Below are 26,745 nucleotides of genomic sequence, written 5' to 3'. Positions count from 1 at the left end.
TGTGTTGTTTCGAGCATCTGTCTCGGTGGAACCACACTGGCATTCCATCCTGGCTGCTACTTCAAAGCTATAATGCCCTTGTTTCTTATAGCCAAATTTGTCAGGGCAGCATTAAGCTGAGTATATGAGTAACGGAAGGACTACTGGAAGGACTACTAATATACTTGATCCTCATCCAATACTGTCTTACCACTGGTTGGTTAATTTCCTCCAAACGGCAATGTGGGAATGACCTATTTTGCAAAAAAAAAATAAATAAAAGCCTTTCTTCCTTTTTTTCCCCCTATATGTTCTTCCACATTTCTATCTCTTAGGCACTGTGACTTTTAATTCATTTTTTCCCTACACACTCCTCTGTTCCACCCCAATGTCTGCCAAACCTTGCTTCCTCGGCACATTAGTGTTTGCCAAATTGCTTCCGCATGAAGCCTCCTTAATTGTGGTAATTCAGTGGCAGGGAAAAACCATGGCTTGAATGCAGAGAGAACATATGTCACTGTTTTAGTGGACAGACAAAAAGGCAGGCAACACCTGGAGGGGATGGAAATTATGAAAACTAGACCTCCAGCTTGTGCTACCACCAGCACTTAGACCCCATCACTGCCTTTATTGCAATGATTGTCCTAAGCACTGAGTTGTGCAGTTGTTGTAGCCTCTGTTCAACGAGGCCTGGCAGTACTTTTCTCAGTTAGGGAAAAACACATTTACATTTGTATGCATTTGTCTGAAGACACTTGCTCGCTTGACTCTGTGTTTTGATGTACATTCACCCAACTGTGTTTTTTATTGAATATTTTGGTGAAAAGATTTTTGTAGTCTAGATTGATTCGGTGGTTTTAGTATTTTCAACAATTTGAAGAACTAGTGTGCTTTGAGCAGACCTGTGTGTGCGAGGTTGTGTTGATTGTTGTGGCTTTTCTTATAAATGGCTCATTGTCTTCCTTTATCCAAGAACAGTGTGTGATTTCTTAGTGCTGGTGAAGCCTCAACAGTGATGGGTGGCATGGCTGTCATTTAGCGGTACTTGGACTTGACATTTTTTCTTAAATAAGCCCACTAACTAAAGTTCTAAACGTATAATACAGTTCAAAAGACAATTATCTCAACTATATTAAGAGTTGCTGACATTAGAAGCAGTACCTCTATAAGAACTGCTCTCCTCTCAGCTTTAACTGCAGGAGAAACCACTACTGGTTTGCCTTGTCTGTTTTCCTGTCCCACTCTCTCTGCATGTGTCTGTATTTCTGCTGTGTGTCAGTTCTGGGCACTATGCCAACAGACCTGCTCCTACTTACTGCTTCTACTATAGCCCCTCCTGACTTAAGAGAGACAGTTATTGTTTCTGCATCAGCACTTAATGGCTCAGCTGGCTGCTTTCAGGCTACCCAACTTGTCTATGTCTACCTCTTTTTCTGTCAGCCCCCTCGTTGCTTTAGGCTCAATGCCAAGCTGGAGGGTTGTAGTACTCTAGCTTCTCTATATTTACCTTCATATCATGGTTTGGCAATAATGTACATCTTACTAATCATTTGCCATCAGTTACGGAAGAAATTAATACATTTACTATGGACTGAAGACTTTCACTTGAATTAAAACAAACTTGTTTTTCTCAGAAAAAGTTAGTGTTACACTTTGAATTTCTTCAGTCCAATGGTAGATATCAACATGCCACTTGACCAATCCCGTCCTGAAAAATATTGGCACATGTAAAAAAAAACAACTCCTGACTATTGTTGATAGTAGCAGAAAATTTAAACATACCTTAGCTCTGCCATATTCAAGTTAAGAGTTCTTCCTGTTAATTTCCTTTACCTCTTGTCTAAGTCATCTTTGCTTTGTTGCAGTGAATTCGTCTGGTTCTGCACTTACACACTTCTGAGTTCCCTTTTCTTTTGTGTCAAAATTGGGTCATAGGTATACTCTGAGATGATCAAGTTCTGATGTTCTTTTAATCAAGTCAGAATCATCCAGGTCTGATTCTTGATGCTTTGAAAAATTTATTTGATTTCCCATCTATACTCTGTACTAAGACTTTTAGATGTCTGAAGTGTAAGTTCACAGTCCGGATGACTTAAATGGGAGAGAACTATGGTTTCTACACTTTGAAGGATGTTCCTCAGCTCTACAGCTTGATGGTTGAGTCAGGAGTGCTTAGTGGAAGAACACTCACTGAAGAGGTTTACAGATGGAAAACACGTAAACAGGCAGAAAATCTTTTATGTGGCTTGGTCATTCCATAAATACTCGCATAGTTGTGATTTTAGAAAGCACAAGAGAGGAAAAGAGGAAAACATGAGCATAGCTGTTGTTGTGGTTGCTCACCATCCCCTGCAGCTGGCTTATCATTAGTGCATTATTGCATTAATGCAGTTTTTGTGCCAGCATTTAGGCCTGGAAGACAGCTGTCTGGAAACAGTGCAAAAAACAAACATAGTACTTGCAGTGCTCCTGATCTGCTTTTAAAATCTGCCACTGACTTTCCAGATCCCATATGAAATAAAAAGAAACACTCATAAGAGTGTTCATAAGACACTTCACAGCAGTTAACTCTCAATTATTTTATTTTCATCCAGCTATCAGTGGAACTCATCCGCTGAATAATGACGTAAAATAGCTGACAAAGTTTTTTTTTTTTGTACTCTTTCCAGTCCTCACAGTAACAAATTGTGATTTTAACATCAATGTATATGAACAGGCGTACATCATACTTTTTCGGTCATATATGTCTGGCTTCCATAAATAATGGGCTCTAGTGGACCATACAGCTTACTGATTTTGACTTTTTGTCTTGGCCTTATTTCTATAAATTAGTGTTGTTTTACTGACTTCCTTTTGCTCTTTTCCTCCCGTCCTCTCAGCACGTCTCATCGAGGTTTAGTCAGGCAGTTGCCCTCTTTCTGTCTGACGGAATACTGTAGCCTCTGACCCCTAGCTGTGTGTTTATGTACCTCTTGCACCTGCCTTTGCTTGACGACTAACAGCGCCACACAAACATTCACTAGGTCTCTTAACACGCAGAGACGAACAGACACACGTCTGATTGTGTTACACACACATGCACCTTGCACACATACGACACACAGAATGCCATTGTTCAAGCTGACAAAATTACCAACCCTTGGTTTTTCACTCTTCCTGTGCACCCCACATTTTTATAGTCCAACAGCTGGACAAAACATTTTCGAGAACCCCCCCCACCACTTCCCAACGCCCTCCTCCTGATCAGCAGCTACCAACCCAGCAGGTGCTCTGTGCCCTTGAGGGCGTCTACGTGGGCAGAAGGGATGTGTTATCGTGATACCCCTGGTGCTATTTATCCACAGCATGTTGGAGACTAATTATTAAAAACTTAATTTAAACTCAGACTGTTAAAAAGCTGATCAATAGTTTAAGACCACAGTCTTAAAACTTTTAGTTTTAGTCTGAGGAACTTTTAGTCCTGAGGAAAGTCTCTAAGAGGGTGGTTGGGAACAAAAAAAGTTAATTGGTAAACCTAAAAGTTCAGAGCCGAAGGATTGAACAGGAAGTCTGTAAAAACAGATACTTGACCCAGATTATGGCCCTTAATGAAGAAAAGTTTTTAAAGAACAGAAAACAGAAAAATCTTTAAATCTCCTCCTACACCACAAATTCCATTGTTGGACTTTTCAAGGAAGGACCAAACATGGCACATTCAAATGTGGTGGCAAGTTTAATTTTCATACAAGAAAATTCACTTTTGATGGTTTTCATGGTTTCAAACATTGCAGGCATGAGAGGGAAATCCCCCTTGAGATGATGTCTGTGCAAAACAGTGGGGGAGGCTCAATCGCAATCGAGAAGCTTTTTTTCCTCAAAGGAACTAACAAATGTGGTTAACTATGTGGATCTCTTGACTGAGAGCCCTCTTCATTACGACGATGACTGGATCTTTCAACAGAACAACACTACAGTTCTGGGCTTCTCCCAGGAGAGTAATGTTCGTCTTTTGGATAATCCTGCATATCTCTCTGATCCAAATCATGTAGAAAATGTTTCAAAAAGAATGATGAGAGATTCTTGCAAAATCAGATTTCATGAATGCCCTTCATGTAGTCACCTTTAACACATTTAAAAGTGATCCCTAATTCTCCTGTAAGCGTTGCATGAAGCATCACTATTAATCAACAAAATATTGTTAGGCTCCTCACTCCAGAATCCTTTTGGGACACTTTTAGTTTTGCTTGTAGGTTTTTTGGTTCTATGGACTATTGACCAGCTGATGAACAGACTGTTTTTAGCTCCATGCTCCGGTTTTGTTTTTGAATTTTGTAGCTCCATTTGGAACTGGGTGACTCCCAGTTCCTAAACAGGAAAATGCTAAATGTGCTAAATGTGAGTCCTTCTAACTCTTTCTCTGGTCTTATGACTTTGATTGTGTATTTGTTTGTTATATCCAGTGGAATACAAAACAAATCACAATGTATTAAACTAATGTAATACTGAAAAGTTACATGGACAAATCACAGATATGGTCTTAATGTTTCAGCATACCATTAGTTTTTAATGACAGTTATGCATTTACTTTGATGATATAGAAAGTATGTGTTGTTTACTAGCAGCTGACTAATACATCCAAAAGATAATAAAGTAATTTATTTTAGAAAAAACAACGTCCAACAGAAGTACATTATTAATTTGGATTCAAACATGTCCACGCTGGAATGTCTTTCCACTGCTTTCGTCCTAAATAGACTGGAAGCTGTTAAAGGAGTAAGCAGCCAAAATCCCAGAGCGACAGGCGGTGCTGTTCTGTTTGACTTGCAGGTATGTTAAAGTGTGTGGCAGAGAGACTTCAGCTGGGTTATTAACGTTACCATCTTCCATCTGGGCGTATAGAGGGCCTCTCAGACAGCAGGTGAAGAGGTTGATTGGTAATTTGTCTGAAAGAGAGAGAAGGGAAGTCAGTGGTTAGGGATTTTAGCAATTTCCCAGCAATTCCCTTGGTTAAGTGTGGTATTTGTGGTCAACTCAAATCCTGCCATCCATGTCTGCGTGCTTGCAATAAAAATACATTTGAGCTACAGTTGAAATCAACTCAAACCACCAAGAGAAAGTCTCATCTGGTGTTTGCTGTCATTTCATCTTGGAATTAAAAAATATTTTGCGTAAATGTATTGTACTTTATTAGTACCACTGGAATGTATTGGTTGAACATTCCACAGTTTTTATGCATTAAGATCAGAAACTTTTACTGTTTCAAATTAGGAGTTTCAAGCTTCATTGCCAAATGAGTTTTTTTTTTTTATCTTGTTTCTTTTTTTTTTTTGGTCATGGTTCCCCAACTAAACTTTGTATATCTTACATTCCTAGAGAGGAATACCCTTCCAAGCCAAACAAACCAGCCTGTGTTCTCAGCTGAGTCACTTGACATTAAAGTGACATTTGGGAGACATCTTTAGCACAGAAGTACACATACAGAAAACTTAAGTTTGTTTTAAGAAAAGTACTGATAATGTGTTCATAATGTTGAAATAAATGTTTAATCTTTGAAATCATAGATGTATGAAGTCCAGATTAGGACTGTTGTAAATGAATATTTTAGTAATCGAGTAATCTGTCGATCATTCTTACAATTAATCAAGTAATTGGATAAAAAAATTGATAAAATATAATACTGGTAAATCTAGCGTAACACCAGTATTACCGTTCGTTTGAACAAGCAGCTTCCGGAGGAGAAAAGCTGGCATACTCCAGGCATCACGGCAGTCATTTTAAGGACAGAGTGTTATTAGTCCCACAAAAAGGATAAAAACCCGGACATTATCATCAATCAATCAATGAAATCCCCACAGGCTGAACTCGAAAATTGGACATTATGCTGCTAACACTTAGCTTTCGTCAACAGCTCATACGTGAGAGCGGTGCGCAATGCAAATAATGTCCCGGCCGGGACATGGTGCACTACATAATAAAACATAAATTGACGAAGCTTTGAGGCAGATAAACTTTCCTCGAGGGATTTCAATAATCAAGGTACTCAAATTATTCGAGGAGTCGTTTCAACCCTAGTCCAGACCATAATCAACTCTTGAAGGAAAGAAATACAAATTGAAATAATGAATATAGTTTGGGGAACAAATATATGATTTTATTTCATTTTTTGTTTGCTTTCTAAACTAAAACAGAACAACCAACTAACATCTTCTTCAGCATTTTGGTATTTTGCTACTGGGGTATTTCTGACGTTGGGTGAAACACAGAAGAGGATGTGTTGGAAAATAACTCAATGGAAGAGAAATTATTAGGATTTCTGTTATTGCTTTCAACATTTTTGCCTGCAGTCTTTTACAACTGTCCACAGTACTGCTCTTCTCCTTATTCATACAGAACCGTTGCGTTAATCAGTTGGGAAGTAATCCCCAGTTAAATGACGTCCCTTTTGTTTCATTTAATTAAATTTTTTCTATTCCATGTGCAACTTCTACTTGGTTTAACCTTATTATTCTTTTGTGGCATTTTGTTCTGCATTTTAGATTTGTTAATCTCAGAGTCATATGTTCAACATGTTACAAAAAACCCAAAACATCTGCAAACAGTAAGAAAAAAAGTGTTGACTGCTTGTCGGAAATGAAGAGGTATTACTGTAAGAGGGGATTGTTTTGAAATATCCTGAAGTCTTGTTGGAAATGGTGATGTAAGAATGCAGTGTCTTTCCCATGGCCAGTTTGTAGCTCAGTGGAAGAATGTATCAGGTGATGGATGGATCTTCCTCTCTTCTCTCAACAGGCTTTTTGGCAGAGGACACCATTTACTTTATAATGCTTTTCAGTTATCCAGCTAGTGTTTAACCTTCCTCTGCTTTTATGTGCGTAAAACGGTTTCTGACTATAAAAAACATTGACATATAATTACTTTTGGTATGAAAATTCTCCCAACACACACACACATACGCACATCTGCAAGTTTCACACTCTTTAGCACTGTTGAGTTATTAGGAAATAAGATTAGATTATATGATTTTTAATTATATGTCCTGTAGGTGCAATTATTTCTCTTTCTAATAATTTTAGTTTGTTCTCTGAAAAACACAGCCCTTTAAAATCACTCAGTTTTAATCTTTGGGCTCTTCAATGTATGCATGTAGTATAATATACACATCAATATGATACGCTTGGAAAGAAAAGTTACTTTTTGTTTGTAGTAGCCACTACAAAACACTTTTTTTTATTTTTTTTTTATGCATTTGTTAGTTGTTTGTTACATAGCACTTGGTTGGTCAGTTGTAATTAAAACTTAATCAGATAAAAACAAAGCCACAGAAGAAGTTTTTTAAAGTTGCAAGACTTCAGTTCATATTCACTTTTTTATTTTTTTTATTAGGTGTGAAATATCCAGGCCCGTCACCGACTCTCGAGGGCTTGGTCCAAAATCTGGAGCTGAAGTTCTGCAGCCGTGCGATGGTGAAATGTGCCTCAGGAACTGTGGGAGCTGTAAAAGTGTGCGCCAGGACCCCAGGTGTGTACAGCTGTGCCCTGTTAAAACTTTACTGCTTGTGTAGGAGGGAAAGAGTGAGACAGACTAGACTCTTCCTTTACTTTTTTGAAGTCATGCTTTTACATGCTCCAGTCTGTCTGTATCCCTCTCTTTTCTTTAGTCCACATTTTATCTTGATTTCTTTCCAGCTATTTGATTCAGCCGCTGTTTTCTCCCGGATCTCATGTCGCTGGGCTGTGGTCACGTCTTTGATAGGACGGATGTTATTGAAATAGTGTCATAGCGAAAAGTTCACAAGTTCAAAATGCACACATGATGCTGGTTAGATTAGATGTAATGCAGCTGTAATTATAGAAACTTATAAACATAAAAGCATGCATAATAAATTTTGGTAACTTTAATATCTAGGATTCACAGAATATTCACTGCATAAAATAATTCACTACTTTAGCAGAAGATGACACTGTTTCATTACAGCTAATATTCTGCCCTGCATTTAAAGTATAATGTTTGGTTTTGCTTTGACCCTTTAAACAGTGAATGGACTGAATCTATGCACCACTTTTTAGCCATATTTATCAATCAGAGAGCTTCATACTAGAGCCACACAGTTGCCCCCAAAGATGCACATTTTTATAAACCTGGGCAGGAGAATGCTGGAGTCAAACCTGTAACTTTTGATTGAGTATTTTTCTTTTCAGCAACAAGGAATAAGCTACAAATGTTCATCATATTTTTCCTCATGGATTTTACTGTATGCTTAGTTTTTATGATGCATGGTATTTTGACCCAAATTTTATGCAGTACTTTATTTTACCTTTTTATTCCAGACTTTGTTTTAAGCTTTAGTAAGAGTATAATTATGTTACGATTGTTTTGAATTGCTGTGATAACATGCAGCACAAGGATGTAGCTATTAGCTCTTTTACCTTGCAGCTAGTAGGTCCTGGATTGAAAATAAAAAAATAATAACAGATAGAAGAGAGATGCTGTCTTGGAGCATATGGATAAACGTTTTTAGATAGAGTGGTACCTTGGGATCCAAATTATGTTGCTCCAAATAAAGGTCAAAGACTAGATATGATGCCAACTGTTGGCTGGGAACTCAGAAATAGGACTAGCTAAGAATTTTGATTTAACCTAAACTCTTGTCTTTCAGGTTCAGAGGAGGGCATAAAGGAAAAGCTGGTTCCACTTATTCAGGGCCCTTCTGACACCAAAGAGCTTCACATGAGTCGCTGGCTTAATGAGATTCGCAAGCCCGAATCTTTATTGGCGCCGGACCTGCTGGCATTTTCTGTACAAGTGCCTCAGCAAGGGGATGATTGCAGGAACTCAGGTAAAAAAACGATTATTTGGCTCCAAAGATGAGTTGGTTTTAAACTGTAGATGTGGGAAATCAGATCTTAGGAGGGATTCCAGTGTTGTAGAAATGTTGTTTAGATACTCTGTTCCTGTACAGAACTAACTGCATTAACAAATTTAAAACTAGAGGCATGGGAAGGAAAAAAAACATCCTCTTTTCAAGACTTGATTGATTTCTGCAATGTCATTAAATGAATTTGTTTTGCAGCTGTAACAAAAACTGGAGTTTTTAAAGGAATGTACAGTTTTTTTTATTTTTTTTAGAGTGTTAGTTTTGTCTCTATTGACATTGGATAAATGTAGGAATTCTGGTAAATTCTGTTTAGTGCATGGTTTCAGATTATTACTTTGATTTAGTAAGCATATTGCTTCAGCGAAGCAGTGGCTCATAAACTAAAGACATATTTTTTGAATATTAAAACCTGACATAAACACAAAGCAGAAGACTGAATAGAAGCATAAAGGGACAGAGTGAGTCCAAAGATGAAGTTGATGAAGTTGGGCTTTGAGTCCCTAAAGAAAAGGTTATATCCCCAGCAGATGTTTAACTGTGAAGCTCTGCAATCCTTCTCTATATTGCCTCTTCTTTTTTTCCAATCTTTTTTGTTTAAAGTGTCTATTTTGTTCTCCTTCATTTTGTCCAGATACCTATTTTTTTATCATGTGGACTCTGTACCTATGTCTATAATTTCATTTATTTCTCTTTAAACACATTAATAATTGAATTTTGTAATTGTGTAATAATCTGATCTAAAGTAGTTGTTACCAAAAAGCAAATGGTGTAACTTTGTTTTATATTGTTCTGTGTAACTTTCTTGACCATACATGCTAGCTGGAGTACATGTGCAAAATTTGAATTTGTGCCAGAAGTCCTTTTATATGAAATTCACCTGTCTATACAGGCATATCATAGGGCACCCAAATTGATGGGCTGGAATTTTTCTCTCCGTTTCTGTTTTGCTGTGTGTGCACGCGTGTGTTTGTGCGCTGGAAGAGTCTGAAAAGCCTGTGTGTGAGCGCAGGCAGTCTTAGATGTCCACTTAAAGGTCTGGTTTTTCTAGGCTTTTCAGCCCCACATCAAAGCCTTTGGTGTGTGCACATGTCCCTGCTGTCAACCAGAGCTGACTGAGAGCCTATCAGTGAAATGTTTATGGAATGATAGATGTAACGCCTCGTTCTGCCAGAGGTGAAAGGTGGTCCAAAAAAAAAAAAAAAACTAAAAGGCTGCAGCCTTTTAGAATTCATTCGCTTTGCTACAAGACAGCCAATTTAAGTGATTGTGACATTTCAAAGTCAAGAGATTACTTGGTGTATGTTAATGTATGCATAAACCTTAGGATCTGGGTAAGCAAACTAAAGTAAGCCTTTCTTTCACTGTAACTGTTTAGATAAAATATTCTGCAATAGACTTTCACTAATCGACTTTCATTGTCTGAATTACTTTTACTTTGTGGAAATTATCATATTGTAATGCAATCGTTTTGTCATTTAAATGTCTTATACATATTTATTTTCCTCTCCTGAAGCAATGAAACTGATAAACCTTAATTTGTACGTTCATGTTTTAGAAAATGTGAGTGCAGTTAGTTAAGGTCTTGTTTTTAGTGTTTCACCTCCGTTCATACATGTATACATGTGTAACCTGTGTTCTGTCATTTCTTAGAGATATCACCAGCACTTTTCTTAAGGATCTTTTAATATAATAAGTTAAAAGATTTATTATATTTACCATTAATTAAGAATGAAAAATGTTTCTATCACTAGGATTCCACTTTCTATAATTTTCTTGGTCTGATATACGTATTATCCACATTTGCAGCATGCATGTCTTTTTGCATTGGTTCCCCTGTGAAACACTTGTAAGACAAATCACAAATGAGACGTAAATTGCCCATGTAAAAGCAGTGATGGTGCCAGTTGTTGACTTTCTGGTGGAACATTTAAATAGGAACTTGGACAAATATTTTAATCATGTTGCAATCTCTCCTATTTTAATCTTTTTATTGAAAGAGTGAGTAGTTTGAAAATATGGCCAGGGACATCTGTTTTCTGTCTTGTTGTTTACCAGTGACTTAAAACAAAATTCCAGTTTACTTAGAAAATGAAGGGAGTGGGTTGGGGTTTTGGATTGGTGGTTAAAGGAAGTCCTGGTACACTTGCAGAACTCCTGCAGATTGAGACGAATCTGTTTTCATTTAATTGAGCTGAGGTTGGAACGTTCTAATAAATTGAACACAATTAAAGGCTCAACTCTTGATGCTTAAGACCCAAACAGTTCTGGTTTGAAATGTCCTCTGAGAAATGATCTTTGGAGGATGTGTAATTGCCTTTAAGCATTTTCTTAATTTACAAGGTCAGTTATGCGTTGTCTTCAAATTAAATTGTTCTACTGTTCTTAATAGTGATATATATATATATATATATATATATATATATATATATATATATATATCTGTTTTTCTCTTTCGAAAAAGTCAAAACTTAACTGCTTTGTACATCACTAAAGAGAACGTAATTGACTCTATTAATCGTTCTGTTTGCTGGACAGTAACTGGCTGACGGCTTCCCTCTGTTACTGCTGATTGAAAAAACCAAGGTGAGGTTAGAGTAGAGGCACTAAAGGTCAGAGCCATGGTTTTCCAGAACCTCTTGAGTAGCAGCAACCTGCAGGTGTCCACTACCAGTACACACACACACACACGCACACGCACACACACCCACCCTTCACTATGAGTTTCATTAGTTGAGGGACCAACAAATCGGGTGGGCTTATGATCAGAGAGAAAGGGAAAGAGGGGAATAGCATGTGTTTTCCCTAGGCACACCAGCAGCTGCGAGAGAATGATTTATGCTTTTCTCAGAACTCTGGGATCCTAAAATGTTACATTTAATCAAGCACACTGTGAACGGAGCAAATGTTAAAGATGTTCCCTATAAACCCCTCCTGTTTTGATGTCTTTTCCATACCATAGGATCTGTGGGAATGGGGCAACAAAGCGATCTTTAATCTCAGTTTAAAGATATTGAAGGGAATTATGAATTATACACGAATATGGTCCTTTGAGAATTTCTTTGGCTCTAAAATTATGATCACATTTAGTTCCTTCATAGATATACATGATACTTTTTTTTCCCCTCCAGTTTTAAAAATCTGAAGAAAAAAAAAAGTCAATGTCTTTATGCAGTCTGTCAACTCAATACTTACTGCTACCAGTGTTGCATATGTAGCACACATACTTTTAAGGGAAAATAATTTCCTCTTAAATAGCATGGGTTGTTTAATCTTCATTGATTCTTCATACTGACTTGTATGGTTGGGCGTGTTCGTAGTGTGCATTAATTTAAGTGTCTTGAGGGATCTAGCCAAAGCAGTCAGAAACAGGTGGTACCTTATTCTGCTCTGGGCCTGTAGGACCCTAAGACTAATGAGAGCAGGTGGGAATGACTGCTTCCTTACTTTGATCGGACCACTTCACACATGCAGCTCACAGACACTCTATTATCCTCATTGATACATGGACACACGTATATGTAGAGGAAAGCTATGCAAATTCTTTCACTGTGAAACCAAAGCTTTTTGTAATGGAGGTCTGATTCTGTAGATGGAGTGTGAACTGACACAGGATCTCCCTTGGTAGGCTACTCCATTACAATCTTTCAGAAGCCTGTCGTAGTTTTATATGTTCATCTATCATGTTATTTTCCCCTCCTCTGTATGCGTCCTCTCACTCCATAGAGTGTTAAATCAACAGTCTGGCTTTGTCTCAGGCAGCAGCCTGATGTCTTTAAGCTGCTGCCTGAACTTTTTGTTGCTGATGGATCTTCAGTAGACATAATGCTACTAAAAATACATTTCTTGTATGCTTTTGAAAACCCCCATGTGGCAATCTGTTAAACCCTTTGTTCATAAAGTTGGGTCCTGACCAAATATACCCTGAAGTGATTCTGAATAAATGAAAGATAAATATCTTTTTCAGACAGTTCTTGGCGGTACATACATATACCTGTCAGGCAAAAGATTAAAACCTCCTGCTTAATATTGAGTATGTCTTCCTTCAGTCTCTAAAACTGCTCTGCTCTGTAAGAGTATGACATATTTCGGCAGAAAATACCTTCAGCCCTTGTGGTTGTTACTTTTTTTTTGCCGGCGTAAAAGCAGGTTCTGCTGCTGAGGTGCTTGTAGTTTCACTTCACAACAAGTTTAGTTTTCAACTTTTAAGATGGCCACAAGAGAGCTGCGCCATTAAGTCATTACATGTTGATCCAAGTGTGTTTAAAAATACAGTCGAACCTTTGAATACAAACCATCTGAATATAACAATATTCATGTCATAAATAGTCATAAACATGAATGCCTCAGGACTACCCCAATTAAAAATGTTCTGTATATGAATCACCAGGATGTTAGCAAGCCAGCCAACCCACTGCACCCTGGTGATCCTGGCTTTGTTTTACCAGTTAATGCTCCACATGCAGCTTGTGTGTAGTTTTTTCCCTCCTTTCGTAGGCCTGCCACGCAAAGGAATTGATGGTAGAGGTGTGCTCTTCGAGACAGTTTTGGAAACAGTGCACTACTTTTGTGCACATCATTGCCAAGCCATTTAAATGCACCAGAGGTCGGTACATAAGCAGTGCCTTGTGACCTTTCCAAGCACTTGAAAGTGCCGGCAGAAACAAATTGAAATAGACAAAGTTGTTTTTAATTATAAACCCATACATAGTGACGCATTTATTTTTGCCAACTCTTCCAGGCAGTTCGCATGGAATGCTACAAGTGTCAAAATATGTTGTTGTGCAGAAGAAACTAGGATGGGCAGCACACCATGATCACTTTCCTTAGCTCATTATGAAAGTTGTTTGTCCCCATGCAAAATAATTTACAACATAAATGAATAAAAAAAAAATCCGTATCACTCAAATTTTCATCATGTCAGCCAGGTGGGATGTCCAAGAGGAACACTATTTATTGTCTTTATTTCAGCGCACAATTAGTATGAAAATTGTTTGATATGGGACTAATGACGCTGGAAATTACTTTGCTTTGCTTGTTTTGGAACAAGTGTTGGAACAAATAATTTCCATTATCGGCAGACAAACACATTTCCATATACACATTTTCAATAAGCAGTACATTTGTATTCAGAAGTGCCACCATGATGTAAGGCATTAAATTGTGCTTAAATTGAGCCACAGGGCGACTGTGGCTCTGTGGGTAGAGTAGTCGTCTTGCGATCAGAAGGTTGCAAGTTCGATTCCAGCTTCCTTTCCCCTGGGCAAGGCACCCAACCCCAAGTTGCCTACCGAGCTGCGTATCAGTGTATAAATGTGTGAGCGTTTGTGAGTGCGAATGGGTGAATGTGGCTCCAGTGTAAAGCGCCTTGAGTGGTCAAAATGATCGGATAAAGCACTATATAAGTTCAGTCCATTTACCATTTTGACCTCTTTTACTTTGAAAACAGTTTCCTCTTCTTAAATTTGTCCTGTGACAGTTCTCCCATTTGTTAGTTCAAACACCCATTTTACACCAACACATCATCTCTTCTTACTTCCATTTTGTACTTGTAAACACCTTGTACTTTTGTATGAAACCATTGGGGATCAGTTCATGCATTTTTTGCAAGCACAAATGAAATGGTAAAAAAAAGAGAAGCTTAAACATAATTTAATAGATTGTACAACTATTACTGAATGAAAACTGGTTACATAAAATACCCATTTTCATTTATTTAAATTTTCATCACTGCTTCGGTTCGTTGACTAACAAAATCAGACAGATTGTGACCTCTGATAAAAACCTAAGTTATAAGTGATCTCCTAGTGGTGGATATTATTTATTGAAACAATATAACCCAAGTATTCTCAAGTGCTCAGAGTCCTTCCCCCCAGATATTAGAGAATGTAAATGGTTATGTTATAATACCACTCTGGTGTGTGTCACATGTAGCAGTGTATTCCACATGAGCTGCTTCTGTCTGCTTCTCACTAACCTGCATTGTTTCTGCTTTGTCTGGTTTGGACATTTGAGTCACTAACGGGAGCTTGCTGCCTGATGTCAAAATGCTCAACATTAATGACGGCATAGTGTCTGTTTCCTTCTGGCAGGTAAAACATATCATCAGTGTATTAAAGTGGAGCATAAAACCCACAGAAACTGAATGGTCCATATAGTGATTACAAATAGTTTTACTAAGTTCTTCAGCTTTTCCGGCTGCGGTGGGTTCTGATGACAAATGCATTCTTAAACTTCCCACGGCTCACAAGGCTGCTAAAATCCCTCTGAGGAGGAGGCCATCTTCATTTCCACAAATAAGCAATTCCTCCATTGTTTTAAAATATGAACTCTCTACATAATCCTGTGTAGTTATAATTTAGATTTAAATTTACAATGCTTTTAGAGTCCCTTGTGTAGCTCCAGGCAGTTGTTAAAGAGGCTTGGTTCTAGGATGCAAAACGTTTTTTTACTTCTTGACTACATTTATACAGCTCAAACTTAATCTCGACTGACAACTTATTGCCAGTATTCTGCAATTGCACCAAAAGGGCTAGTGTGATATGCTGATTTCAAGATGATATTTTAAAGCATATAAGCCTACATAGCAGTAAGACATGGCGAGATAAATGAGGCTATCTCTCTAATTGATGCATGAATAGAAGTTCATCTTTGCATATTGTATAACCATGTTTTGAAAAGATATTTATGGATGATAAATAACAAAAGCTTCAGCCAACTCACATTACTATTGTGACTGACCAGCCTGTAGTTTGAATTCAGATAGTAAAGAAAGTGAATGAACCATGTTGATATGCTTCAGAGAATATTAGATTTACAATTGTTTTTAACTGGATCATTCATTTTTATATGTTTGTTTAAGGTTTTTGACATTTCTTCACCAGACCAATCTTCACCGCTCCCGCTCTGGTCATGTTTCGGCATTTAGTGTGTGTTTCAAGCAAGGCAGATAATGTGGAGATTAGACCCAAGGGAACCAACTCAGAGCTGGCTGTTGGGATAAATCATGGCCGATTACTGGAGCTGTTCATCTGTGAAGTGTTGGGCTACTAAGACCACTCTCACAGAGCTTAAAGTCTGTCTGGAGCGTGAGGCTGAGGAACATGAATAGAAACGAGAAACAAAGGAATGAAAGCTGAAGCTAGAACATGGTTAATATTGGATAGTTGTCTTGGCCTAAAATGGCTGCTAACTCTGCTCTGCACAGTTATGTCTCACAGTAGTTCTCTATTGCTGTTTGCAAACAGAAGCTTAAAACCCAGACATAGGCTTTTACAGAGTTTGATCAGATCCACCAACCTTGAAGCGGAAATATTTAATTACATGAAGGGTTGACCTTTGCATCTCCACAGATGTGGAAAAAGAGATCCAGTCTTATTATTAAGTTTAAAATGTTTAATATTTGTCCTCTGATTAAAGCATTTACAACTGCCAAGAATTGTTGATTATTCAACAATTTATATGGAGCAGACATGCTGCTGCAACCACAGCATGTGTTTTTTGAATGTACAGTTACTGTTCCTGTGAGATGAGCAATAATAATTAAAGATCTATAGATTATTTAAAACATATTTTGAGCTAAAGATGTGCAGGAGTAAAAGATGTTCAACATCAGGTAATATATAATCATCCTGCTATGCTGCTCATATGCAATTGAACCCACAGTTAAGATCATAGTAAAGTTGAAGATGGTTTGGCAAATAAATGGATTCCACTGTTATCACTGTTTTGAGATGCTGGATTTTGGCTGATAAATCAAAATTTGCTACACATATTTAATTTTTTTTTCCACAGAAGTTTTAAACAAGGACTTTGTGGTAGTTAGAAGCCTAATCCTAAATTAGCAGGTGAGTCAGAAACGAAGACGTAGGTTTTGAGTGTGAAAACGGGTCATTCTGGGTCACTGCAGTTTAACTTCTATAAGCTGTGGTCTTGGTAGGGCAGTGTCTGAGGAAAAAGTAAAGGCAATTAGCCTTTTATGCTGTGTGAAAGTAGAGATGATGGTAGCTAATCAGTCTCATTAAGAAGATCTTTGCAAAGGCTTCATAATACCTACAATGGTTGGTGTAACAGTTAAAAAATGTTAACTGTTTTATCACATTTATTGTGAATTTAACTTTTAGCAGTGAAAAATAATTTGGAAACTTTGCAACAAAACACCAATGAATTGATATTTAGCAAACAAAATATTGTGTCTTGTTTTCATCATTTTAGTGGGTTATGACTCCAATAAAATGTAAGAAGCTTATGGAAGGATAGCCAACACACTTTGACTCAGATAATGCGAGCCTTAGTGTATGTATGGTATTGTATATTCTCAATCATCCAGAAGATGACAAAATTGAGTGCTTAGATAATATTGTAGTTTGGACTCCAACTTATAACCCATGTTCAGAACTGAAGAATCCTTTGGATGATATGTGAAATGTCTTTAAGAAAGAATACAACTTCACTTGCTATATTTTTAAGCCCTTGGTTTATAATTTTTTTTAATTTGAAAACAATAAAAGAAAATATTTTAACTCATTTAACAAATAAGCATAACTTTATTTCTAACTTAAAACTAGATAAGTTTAATGTGACCTAGTCACAGTAAGAAAAAATGTTATATGTTGTACATGGTAACTGGTGGATCTCCCTAATCATCTCCCACTAACATGTAGCTAGTAGAGGTGTGCCGATCGATCGGCCACCGATCATAATCGGCCAATTTCCGTGAAAAAGTGTATGATCTGTGATTGCCGATCACACAAACCAATCACCTGCATCTCATTTCGCAGCCTGCCTGTGCAGCTGGTCTCCTCTTTCCTTCACACTGTGCAAATGCGCAGCAACAAATCCTAAGCGATGTGTAACTATAACGCACTGAGTGAAAGGGGAAGTTTGCGTGTTGCGGCAGAAAATTGAAGCACGTGGGGTGAAACACGTCAAAATGCATCAACACGACGAATCTAATATGGTATAAAAACAATGCCAGACTTGACAGAGTTTGGCTACATCGAGGCTCACTGCAGTTAAAAGACTTATGGAGGATCAGATAGCAGGTAAAGCAGCGCACAGCTACAAACACTCACCCGGATTAGCATGACGGTCAGAAAACTAAACAAATAACCCGCAAAATTATTTTAAGTCTTCGAGCTGCGATGTAAGACGCTGGTTCTGTTCTCGCTGTTGAACCGCTGCTACGCGCTACAGGTAGTAATATTTCACAGACGGAGCGTCGCTTCTGCTTCACCTGGTAGTGACTCTCACACCGAACCTCTGCTTAAAGCTGCAGCATCTAACCTAAAAAATAAATTTTGCATACGTATTAAAACTTTTGCTCTCCTAACATGAGACAAATAATCTCTGAAAAAATAATCGATCTCCTCCTTGTTGTGCATAATTACTCCACAGCCACTCAGCACTAGCAGTAATCAGCTAGCCGCCATGCTATCAGGACATTTTCATTCAGTAACTCTGGATTGTTTATTGTAATGGATCCTGTATTTGCCTTTGAATGTTAAGTTTTATACTTGAATTTTTTGGCAATGTTGAGAGGTTTTATTTTGACTTTTTGCATTATTTAGCCTCTTCAGAGCCTTCATATTTTATCAGTCTGTTAAAGATAGCATTACCGATAGCAGTACAATTTGCACAATGCCTGTTTTGTTTTTTTTCTTGGAAAAAGTTATTAAAAACAAGTTTTTGTCTACATTAAGGTGAATTAATGGTTCCTTTTTCCACATAATGTAACCGGTAGTGCTTATAATTAAAAGAAATTATAATTAGGTGATCGGTATCGGTGATCGGTATTGGTGATCGGCCCTCATGGATGATCGGAATCAGAATTGGCAGAAAAAAACCTGATCGGCACATCTCTAGTAGCAAGATTTTAAAATCTCTTTAAAGGAGATTTTCTCACAATTTGTAAGACTCATATTTTTCTAATTAGCCTTGCCGAGTGAATATAACACCTGAAAACCAAAATTTACCTTCACTGTGAGATTATTCAGTCGTCAAGCATAATTGCAGAACAAGAGAAACACAAGTTGTTTTAAACCAGAAACACTTTGTACATGTTCTGTAGGGTTTGACTGTGAAATGGCATTCTTACAAGCTGTTTACCCTTTATCCAGCTTTGGACTGAGTAGCAGGAATGGAGGAGGTCAATTTACTTAACCTTATCTAATTGAATGTTGTCACTGGATCAAAGGTCGCCACATTCCACACAGCGAGATCAAACATCACACAGCGAAATCAAAACAGTTGGCTTCCCTCCATAAGTTAATCAGGGTTTGTGGTTTTATTTTAACAAATTAGAAAACATAATCTAGGCACTCGCTGTGTAACGCAGAAGACTGTGTAAATTGTCTTTAATTATGCACATATAATTTAATAGTTTTATCCAGAGAACTGGCTCTCCTATGTCTCTATTTCAATAGTAAAAATTTTGTAAACTATTTTGCTGCTTTAGTTCAACTTGTGCTTTGCAGCAATTGTCCTATTTATATATTTGTTGTTTCTGTCAAATAACTCGTCTTTTTTGCTGACGGAAACAAACATCAGCTTGCGGTGGCTCATCCCACCACTTAGTTTATCAGAGTCACTGTCTGTCTGTGAGCCATGCATCTGTCTTTCATCTCTCATTATTGCTGCTCCAGCAAGTAAGATCAATCACCGGCTCCTAAAATCATTAAAGTTTGGTTACTGATTCATACTCTGCCAGTTGTCGAGCTGCATGGAGGCTAACCGTCGTTTATGCAGATGCTGAATAGGCAGAGTAAAGTGAGTTGGCTGAAGTTCTGTACCAGTAGCCAAACCAATATGTGTTTCATTGCTTGAGTGCCCCTTAGAAAACACGCTGTGGGCGTGGGAAGAGAATAAGAGCCCATTAGCTTCTTCACAGCTCAATTGGTGCGATATGCCTTCTTTCTGGTAAAGCCTCTTACCCCTAACAAAATCTCCTCCACATCGACTCCCCTTCTTATCTTGTGCTTCATACACATTTTCCCAGGGCACGCTGCTGCCCTAGTCAGTTTGTGAACCCACACTGGGTAAGGTTTTGTCACAAAAAATTCTCCAGCACACACCCTCATAAATAATACAGAAGTGAAAACTAATGTGCAAATAAAGCAGCAATATGGAGCACAAAAAGATTGAGAGGAAAGATGAGTATAAAAGGAATAAGAAATATTACATATTTTATCATTTGCTTTTTAAACTGATTTGAAGATTAGTACTCAGGGACTAGGATACGATTCAATTCATCAAGCCAATAGTTGTTACAAGAGTCTGGGTGTGACAGTGATGGCAGTCAGTGAAGTTTCTCACAACTTTGGCAAAGTAAAATGTGAAGTAATTAACAGAATCATTCAATGGGAACCAGACTGGGGGAGTTGAGGTGTTAAGTAAGGCTCCATGAAGAATGGCATGTAGCACTCACAACCTTCATTAATGTTGAATTTACTCTAAGTGTGAAAACTAAGCTTCTTTTCTGCCTGTATTGAAGCTGTAATTTAGAACCTTGTGATATGACAGTTTGTGTGTCAGTTTGAATTTTGCTTAATTATGCAAAGCTTAACCCTGCTCTGTTTCTCCACATACACAGAGCTAAGTGATGCAGCTTGTCAGCTAGTCCAATCCTTGAATCTGAACCTCAGGGGTTGAACCCATTTATTCCACATTCCTTCAACACTGCTCATGTCACTCTATTTCCTTTTGTACCAATTTATAAAAGCGGTCTGACTGAAAGTTGTGTAATCTATTCACATCTTTAACAACTTTGATTGTGTGGAGTTACAATGTATGAAGTGCATCATTGATTTTGTTCCTCCACAGTGATTGACATGAGTACAGTTATACTTAGACTGCACTGACTTTCATTTATTTTGATAAAACATACACCCGCTAACTACAACTGCTAGCTTTTTATGCATAAACTAAACCGAAACATCTTCACACTGACAACAATTAGTATTTGTGACATTGCAACAATAATCTCAAATGGCCTGCTTCTGCAAACAGACAAGAAAAAGAGTTCCAGATCCCTCCTGCTGTCCTGCAGCCCCTTACCTCCTGGTCTTCACGCTCTTCCCTCCTTTCCCTCTCAAGGTCTTTTCTAGCCATCACCATATTCTCTGTTTTTTCTTGTTAGACCTTCAAACTGATTCAGCTTCCCCACCCCACTTAACCTTTTTGTACTTGTCTGCCAGGTTGGGCAGGAATGTTAATGGAAGCTGTCACTGGGAACTTATTTGAGAGGTGATGGGGAGCACCAACCAGGACATCATCTAGTGACAGAGGCTCTGGCCTTGTGAGAGTTATGGTCGTTTGAGTGCAAAGAGCACCGCGCTCCCTTACCTCCCTCAGCTTCTTCTGGTAACTTGAGCCCAATATTTTTTAGGACCTTGGAGGGCCTTGTGACTGGTCATCCTCAACCCAACTACGGTTTTATGGCTAGTTGTCTTTCGCTGACTTTAAGGACCCACATTTTTCTCTTTTTTCCCTCCATCACACCATGTAGCTTAGAAACAGACCCAAACAAGTGCACTAATGACCTTAATTTCCTGAGTTGTGTGGTGATGACAATTATGTCCAAATGCAATATCTGATTATAGGCAGCCTCTTCAATGTGTTTGCTTTTCTTTAAGCTTGTGCTGTAACTCTAAGACAAAGGGTCTTAAATGTATTTCTCACTCAGCCTTATCTGCAGCATCAGCATTCTTGGGTTACCAAGGTCTTTGGCTTCTGTTGGATTTATTTTATTCTATGGATGCGAATAGAGGATTTAAAAGTGGGCTCTGCCTACAGGCATAAAGGGTGTGATTTGTACTTTTTCCCCACATCTAGATTTGTGATATCTGAACGTAAAATAAAGTAGATATGCCACGCAGCCAACACATTTATTACTGAAATTAATTAGGAAAACATTGTAGAAAGATATCTGATCCTGTGTTTTGAAAGCTGCAGTTAATGTGTTTCTGTACCCAGAGTGTGTATTAACTCAACAAGCTTTCAGGCTGTACAGACTGTCTGAACTGAGAAGAGGCCTGACACTTTGCCTACAGGCTACACCCTTGCCTCTGTGATGCTAAACTCCACAGCTAGGTTTCAGAATTTGCTCCAAGGTTTAAAGCCTCAGAACCGCCTGTCAACTCCCTGAGTGACTTCACTAATAGGGCCTTCCTGCCTTGGTGTGTTTGGGAAAAGAACGCAAGACCTCTCACACATTATATGGCTGTGCTTCAGCTGATCAAGTCATCAGTGCGTCCACACAATTTATGCATAGATGATTATTTTTTCATTATGTATCAATTTAAGACTTGTGACTGAAAACACATTTGGTAATCTGTGTTAAATAGGAGAAAAAAATGCAGCTAGTTTTTCTTAATTGCACTAAATATGCCTATGTTACCATTTCCAATATTTTCAAGAAGACTGCCGCTAAGCAGCTAACTGCTGCCTTAGGTAAATGGACCATTCTTTATAACTTTAAATTTTGATTTTGTAGAGGCTGATAAATAGAAACACCTGAAAATCTTTTGGGGTTGACACATTTTTCTGAGTTTCAAAACATTGCTGTTAACTCTCATTATCTCATGATCAGAACAGAAAACTGCTATTCACCTGAGCAACGCATCCTTTAGCCATCTGCAGGTCGTACAAAACGTGAAGGAAAGGACAAGCTTGTGACAGCAAGTGTGGGTGGATGAAATAAAGACTTCTGAATGTGTCTGCTCTGGTTTAAATTGTCAGTGTCAGCCTGTGATTTTAGACAGGCGAGGATCTCTGGCCAGGTGGAGGCATTAAATTCAGTCTGCTGCTCCACTCAGGGAGATGGATGAATTGTCTACATGTGTGGTGCTCAGTGTGCAGTAGACCAGCTTTCAGTGGAGCTTGGTACTAAAGAGTAGAGAGGTGATATGATGGAGCTCATTCACAAGGTGTCATTTATGAAGTGAGACGTTAAGAATTTACTTTTTTTTTTTTTTTGTTTGTTTGTTTGCTTTTTATCTAATGCCTATAAGGAAACACATTTGAATTTGGTTCCTTTTTAAACTGCACCATACACATGTGTAATTATTTTCTTTTTTTAGAAAATGTCGTATTTGATGCCTCCACATGTTTTATTTCACACAGAGCTACAAAACTTACAAGGTCTGTTCTAAGAGCTTATACTATTTGATCTTGTGAAAGTAATTTTGACCCATTTGTTTTTGTTTTACTATTTTTGTTTAGAAAACTTTCTTATCAACTAGTGCATTATTTAGGATTACTGCTGTATTTCCAAAATATTTTTTTGCTTTTGCTCTTTTACTCATCAACAAACTTTTTTTATTCTGAATTTTTTTGGCTGCACAATTTTCCCTTCTGCATGCATTTTACATTCCATCATTTAACTCCTTTTTGGACATCTTTCCCCAAAAAAATGTTTGGTCATGCTTCAACAAAAACCCTTGTTTAAATGTGTCTAAAATACCATTATATAGAAGGTGAATATTTTTCTGATGTATTGCATGTTCACATTTGTGTCCAATACAGAACTTACTGTGGTTTAGTTCTCCTATTAAAAAAAACCCCTCTAAAGATAAAGAGGCCATCTCTTTGAAACAGGGCTTACGTGAACTAGGCAGGAAAGTGGTGTGTGACAGCACTCAGTGGGTGGAAAGTTCCTATCATGGGTCTAATAAGCCAGCCTAATCTGTAAACCCTGTAATGTCCACCACTCTCCCACCACTTCTGCCACCTCCAGTGTTGGCGACAGCATTTCAGCACTGCTGCTCCTGGATCCCTCTTAGCCTCTGGGCCAGCCAACCAGTCGCCCTGTCAACCCAATCTACCCAGTCCGCCGGGTTTGTTTAAGAGTCTCTATAATTCCTCTTGATTAAAGTGTCAAAGGTCACACCGTCGTGCTTTTCCACATCGTGTCGGGGGTGCAAATTGGGAGGTGGGGCAGAGAAGGGGTGAGATGGAGTGATAAGAAGCAGATGGGGGGGCTTTTAAAAATGGGACCTTATCACAGAATCACACAGAGGATTTATGACTCAGTAGAGCTGTAGAGTCATGAACTGATACATCAAGACTGAGTCATTTTCCAAATAAGATATAGTTATAGTACGTAACCAACAACTCAAACCCACAACCATCTAGCATATCTGGTCACAATCCTCAGAGTCAGGCCAGAAAAAAACAGGCTTACATTAGTCTTACTTTAACTATGAAAAAGCCAACCCTTTAGGTGATTTATTGAGGCATTGTTTGCAATATTTCTGTATCTATGAAAACTCCATAAATGCGTATTAGCAAATAAGTTAACTAAAATCTAAAGTCAAAAGCTATGACTTTGGGTTTTAACAAAATTAAGAATCATAATTATTAAACAAAGATCTGTGATGACCCATTCTGTAGGGCTATTATCTACATTCCCTGGTCTTGTAGCCCTCCAGCCTTTGATATCCTGTCAGTCTTAGCCTCCTGCAGTGACATGCTTATGCTGCTGTTCACACCTTTCTTATCAGCCGCCATTGCTTCTCTGCTATCAGAAACCTCCACAGGAGCTTCCTCTGAAGGCACTAGAAAGCCACCACAAGGCCAACTATGGAGCCACACAAACACCCCATAGACAAGCAGTTTGGGAAATGGCTTTTCTGTGGATAGAGAATTTTACCTTCTTGTCAGTATTTGTTTAAGCTGGTAAATACTTGTTATGATGTGATTACAGAAGGTGAAGGAGACTAAGCCGTTCATTTAACCTAAATCCCATGTAATCCCAGTGAGCAGAGCTTGTTGAGAAGATGATGTCTTATCATGACACTCAGCAGATTCACTCAGCGGGGACCTACACAGTAGGTGGTAGTTTGAGCTGGTAGACGGGGTGAAGAGAGGCATTTCAGAGACGTTACCGCAACTCCCGTATTTATCTTGGTGGGAACATAGGGTCATCTTTGCCAGGGGAGGGAACGAGCAGCAGGGTGCTGGAGACGGCTGTCAGACAGACCTCAGTGGCTTGATAGTTTCACCCCATTGGTTGGTCGCACTTTGGGTAATGGACTTCAGATCCCATCATCTGCATTGATTCACCTCAAACCATTACTATATAGCGTAAGCTTTCTGCTATTAAGTTTATGTACCCAATATCTGATGGGCAATGTATGTAGAAATGTAGTCTATAGTGTACTGCTGCAGCAAACTGTCAATGTATGAGAGATCTGCACTCCACAAATAGTGAAAATTTCATTTCCCAAAACAGCAGCCTAATAAACACCATTTGGAGCTTGAAAAAAGCACAGCTTCATGGCTGTTTGTGGTCTCCAGTTTAATGCATGGAAGCAATTACAAGCAGCTTTTGAAGTGAACACACAAAAATGTTACAGAAAACCCAAAACTATAAGGATTGGGGTAGTCATACACATATGATTTAAGGTCCATAGGAGTTTGTTGTTTTTTTTTAAGAGGAGAAAAGGGGTTGTTTTTTACCGATTCAATACATTATACAATTAATTGAGACTGTAATTACAAATTGTTTTTCTTTTCTTCTTTCTTCAGTGTGCTAAATGCAGTACTGATTTAAGTGCCATTAGTTCATTTGCCACATTTTGTTGGGGTCACACAGAATTGAGTGTGGTGGATGCATGCCAAGTCTGGAAAAAAATAGGTTGCAGTACAGCAAGTACTGCAAGCAGTAATCTATCTTTATACGAGTGTGCCACTGAATCTGTTACTGAACCCTTCATCTTCTCTAACACGAGTTATCTATTAAACCAAAGAGTCATGTCTCATCTAGAGGAACTGTCGGTCCAGCTTTAAGGTCCACAGGAAGTCCGCCACATGAAGAGTTTGGTCAGGTAACCTGCACAGAAAGTCTGTTCAGTACAATAGCATAAAAGTAGAAAACAGAGTTTTTGGACAGATTTTTGTTCTCACCAATTGCTTGTTGGGTTTTAGTTTTTCTGATATAAACCTACTTTGTGTGTAGTGATGGCCTTCCACGTTGTGAAAAATTTAAGAGGAGTTTAAGAAAAATTAAAGATGCGGTCTCCAATGTTTGCCGTTGACCACCATAGTCACAATGGAAATGTCCAGGAAGTTTCCACTCCTATTTATGGAACGGGTCACTGATGACATACCAGGGTGCCTCCCTATGGGATCTGGGGCTCCACTGGGACAGCTCTGTGGGAGGTCAGTTTTTACGGGTTATATGCTGTTTCTCTGTTTTAGTATCCAAAGGAGACAGATGACTTTGATTTTTTGTATTTTAGCTCCTAATTTAAATTAGGTATGCATAAATTACTCTGGCTGAGGAAGATTAAGCTCTTTTTTTTAAGAATATGACTCATATAAAGTAGCATTAACTTTGTTTTTATTGAAAAATAAAATATATAAAAGCATCGACTAAGAGAAATGGGCTGGGTGTTTCTTTTTAAGAGGTAGTCATTTTAACCCAACCAAGAATAACTGCCCATTTTTGCATTAAAGCATATGGCCCTTACTTTTATGTGAAATTTGCTCAACTCAAAACAAAAGTGTAATTGTTGATGCTTTTGCAAGAAAAAACAAAATGGGAGGGGTTTTGTTTTTTCAGTTTTGATCCATTTAATGGGAAGTACAACAAATCTGATCACTGATGAGACGGTCAAAGATTTAGCTGTCAGATTAATAGATGCAGTAATTCAAATAATTTGTGTTCTTTGTAAAGTAAACTAATATTTACCATTGTCTTTAATCAATAACATCAGAGTTGAGAATTAATGGGTTGATTTTTTCTTCTTCTTTTGTTTAAACACCATGGGTTTGCAGGTCACATGACGGCCGCCACGTTTTGTCCCTCATGTTCCTACAAATGTCCCCCACTGCTTTCCATCTCTTGTAACAACTTTCTCTCTGTAAAAGCTAAATATTCCCATTTTGTAGAAGTAAACTGTGCTCTCCTTTTT

At 38.1% G+C, this 26,745-nt stretch overlaps 1 protein-coding gene across 5 annotated transcripts in view; it reads left to right on the top strand.

Moving 5' to 3' along the window:
* vps13b (vacuolar protein sorting 13 homolog B) overlaps window positions 1-26,745 on the top strand; it is a 312,384-nt gene that overhangs the window by 65,599 nt on the left and 220,040 nt on the right. For all 5 annotated transcript variants that reach the window (XM_008432898.3, XM_008432900.3, XM_081617077.1 and 2 more), the window contains exons 18-19: window positions 7,342-7,476; window positions 8,615-8,794. In XM_008432898.3, coding sequence (XP_008431120.2) covers window positions 7,342-7,476; window positions 8,615-8,794 — 315 coding nt within the window. The remainder of the gene's footprint in view (window positions 1-7,341; window positions 7,477-8,614; window positions 8,795-26,745) is intronic.

Source organism: Poecilia reticulata, chromosome 16 (assembly GCF_904066995.2).
Source record: "Poecilia reticulata chromosome 16, P_reticulata-male-v2, whole genome shotgun sequence".
NCBI lineage: Eukaryota > Metazoa > Chordata > Actinopteri > Cyprinodontiformes > Poeciliidae > Poecilia > Poecilia reticulata.
The sequence above is the reverse complement of the archived record's forward strand: the minus strand, read 5'-3'. Positions and strand labels throughout refer to the sequence as shown.